Here is a 2,705-nt window from a genome sequence, read left to right as displayed (position 1 = left end):
AGAGAGAGAGATGCGCTCTGCATAGTGGGACATAAAAGAGAGCGAGTACTTGGGCGAGTAGGCCGTGCGGTCGACGCTGCCGCGCGCGACCTTGCGCGCGAGGCGGCGCAGCTTGAGAACGGCGGTGGGCGAGAAGCTGCCGCAACGTCTCGTGGAGCAGCAGGTTGAAGTTGTTGCGCTTGACAAAGATCGCATCATGGTAGAAACCGCGATGCGCCTTGACGTAGCCGTGGCCGTTCTTGTGGGAGAAGGGTTGGCTGGGCTGCCCGCGCGCCTTGCAGCCCATGTTCAGGCGGGGCGGGCCTTCTCCTCGGTGCTGCCGAAGGCGTAGGAGTGGCCAACGGAGGCGGGCGTGCCGCCACTCGAGGCGTTGCCAACGCCCGTCGAGGAGGTCTTGAGGAGGGGCGTCCAGAGCTTGACTTCATTTCATTCACGTCATCGCACCCTCCCGGCCCCGCATGGGGTTCTGCGAGGTCAGTCTTGTACCCCTCGTTGTACTGCCGGGTGAGCTCTGGTTTCTCCTTGTCGCCGTGCACGACCGGCGCGTTGGCCGGGGCGCGCATCGCGTCCGCCCAGGCGGCGAGGACGCCGTCGTGGGGCCGCCGGTGGTGGGCCTTGTTGTAAAGGTAGTCGCCGAAGAAATCGACTGGCATGCCCCGCTCGAGCGCGACCCGAAGGGTGGGAAGCGCCGCGGAGAGCCAAAGGCCGAGCTTCCGCTGGAGCTCGTCCTGGAGTATGGAGGGTGTCGGAGGAGAGGGCGGTGGCGTACGTACCGTCGACACGGACATCGAAGGCCTTGCCGGCGAAAAAGGCGTTGAGGCGGAGATGAGGCGCGTGGCTTCGCGGTTGCTGACGGCGCTGTCTCCGAGGGACGGGTTGTTCTTGACGTGCACATCCCGCGCCTTGACGAGCTCCTGGTGCGTGAACCAGTCCTTGTGATTCTTGATGGCAGCGAGCGCCCGCGGCCGCTGCCCATGTGCCCAGAGCCATACAAAGCGAACGCCCCCTTCCACGCCTTCTACGCCCGAGGCCTGGCCAAGTGTTGTATGTTTAGAGAGAGGAGACTGCGCATATGAAGGAGCGGCGTCGAGGTCCAGCTGGCGGGAGTGGCGATGCCAGTTGCCCTCAACTGGATGGAGTCGGAGCGGTCCCTGCTCGCTGCCACACTCAACACGCAAAAGCACGCCAGCGCGGGTCCCAGCGACCGATTGCCGAACGGAAAAGGTGTCAAAGCTGGACAACGGAAAAGAATTCAACAAACCAACTCTCTCTACAACGGAAACGAAGTAACGGATTATTTCACAACAAACTCTCCCTCGCACAACACTGGGCATGGGACTGGCGCGCGCAAAAAGGCCCGGCTGGGTTTTACGCAAGGAGAGGAGGCCGCAGCACCATACTCTCTCTCTCTCTCTATCACAGATCACCACATCCCACGCCCGCGCCATTTACCCCTGCGCGCATCTTTTTCTCTCACAGCCGTATTGGCACGCGCCGCGCCCCGGGAAACAGAAAGAAAAATACGCTATACGCAGTTTCCCCTCTATGCCTAAGGAAAGCCTGTTCCTTTTTACCTTTTTACACGCGACAAACAAAAGTTAGCAACACAGGTCTTGCCTTCCGTGACTCTCTCAGATCGCCGTTCCCCAGCGAGCTGGGTTTGCTGACGGCGTTCGTCATGCTTGCACAGAAGGGTAACACAACGACTCTAGGCGTTGGTGGCGCGTTCGAGTTGCAGGTTGATCCACAGCTCGATCTGGGTCACGTCGTACGCGCCGCCCGACGGCTGCGCGATGTGGGTGACCGTGTGGCCGTCGAGGAAGTACCAGCGGAGGGGCCAGCAGGCGAAAGCCTCTTGGAAGGCCTCGCGCCCAGTGTCGACGAGCGTGCCGGGCCAGTTGACGCCTAGCTCGGCAAGGCGACGGCGCGCGACGGAGACGCGCTCGTGCGTGGAGCGCGGCTGGCGCTGCGCAATGTGAGATCCGACGGGCCACTCGTCGGAAGCGTGCGCCTCTGCCGTGTAGACGAGCTGGAAGCGCACCACGCCATCCGCGCGCACGCGCAGCTGCTCGAGCAGCTGCGCGTGCGCGCGGAACGGCGGTCAGGTGAACGAAGCTGCGAGGAGGAATGTCGGACCGGCCGCCGGGAGCGAATCGAGCAGTGACACGGCGCCGCCATCACTCAGCCGGGCGAGGATGACGTCGGGCAAAGCACAGCCGGAGGAGAGCGTGCCGCTGCGGCAGCGGTTGAAGCGCACGTAGTGTGCTGCTTGAGCCACGTCTGGCGCGAGCGTGGCGGCGGAGCGGAGCAGCTGCACGCCGAGGGAGGGTGGGCTGAAACCGTGGGCGCGCGCGATGTGCGTCTGTAGCACGGCCGTCCACAAGTTGAGCCCGCCCTCGCCCTCGCCTAGCAGCGAGTAGACGGCCTGCACGCACGGCGCAAGCCGCAACGCCTCCTCTGCCGCCACCAGCCGCGCGAGCAGCGAGCGCACCGCAGCCACGTCGAGTGCGCACAGCCGCGCGGTGTCAATGGTCGAAGGGAGCGGCGCCTCGATGGCGTGCGTGAGCCGCGTCAAATGCTTCTCGAGGCAGATCGCAGGGTACTCATCGTCCGCCGCACAAACGGCACCGCACCCCGCGGCGTCGCCATCGGCTTCGCACGAGAAGAAAGCAGGTGCACCGACAACGAGCCTACCATCCTCCCAG

General features: G+C 64.3%; 1 protein-coding gene across 1 annotated transcript; it reads right to left on the bottom strand.

The window, feature by feature from the left end:
- Positions 1-1,554: 1,554 nt before the first annotated feature.
- On the bottom strand, positions 1,555-2,705 carry EMIHUDRAFT_447105 (hypothetical protein; the record flags this gene model as incomplete). Its single annotated transcript, XM_005785299.1, has 1 exon — positions 1,555-2,705. A coding segment is annotated over one exon (604 nt), but the record flags the coding sequence as incomplete, so codon positions are not given.

The sequence above is a fragment of the Emiliania huxleyi genome (genome assembly GCF_000372725.1).
Source record: "Emiliania huxleyi CCMP1516 chromosome Unknown EMIHUscaffold_1614, whole genome shotgun sequence".
Lineage (NCBI taxonomy): Eukaryota > Haptophyta > Isochrysidales > Noelaerhabdaceae > Emiliania > Emiliania huxleyi.
Note: the sequence above shows the minus strand (reverse complement) of the source record. Positions and strands in the feature narration are given on the sequence as shown.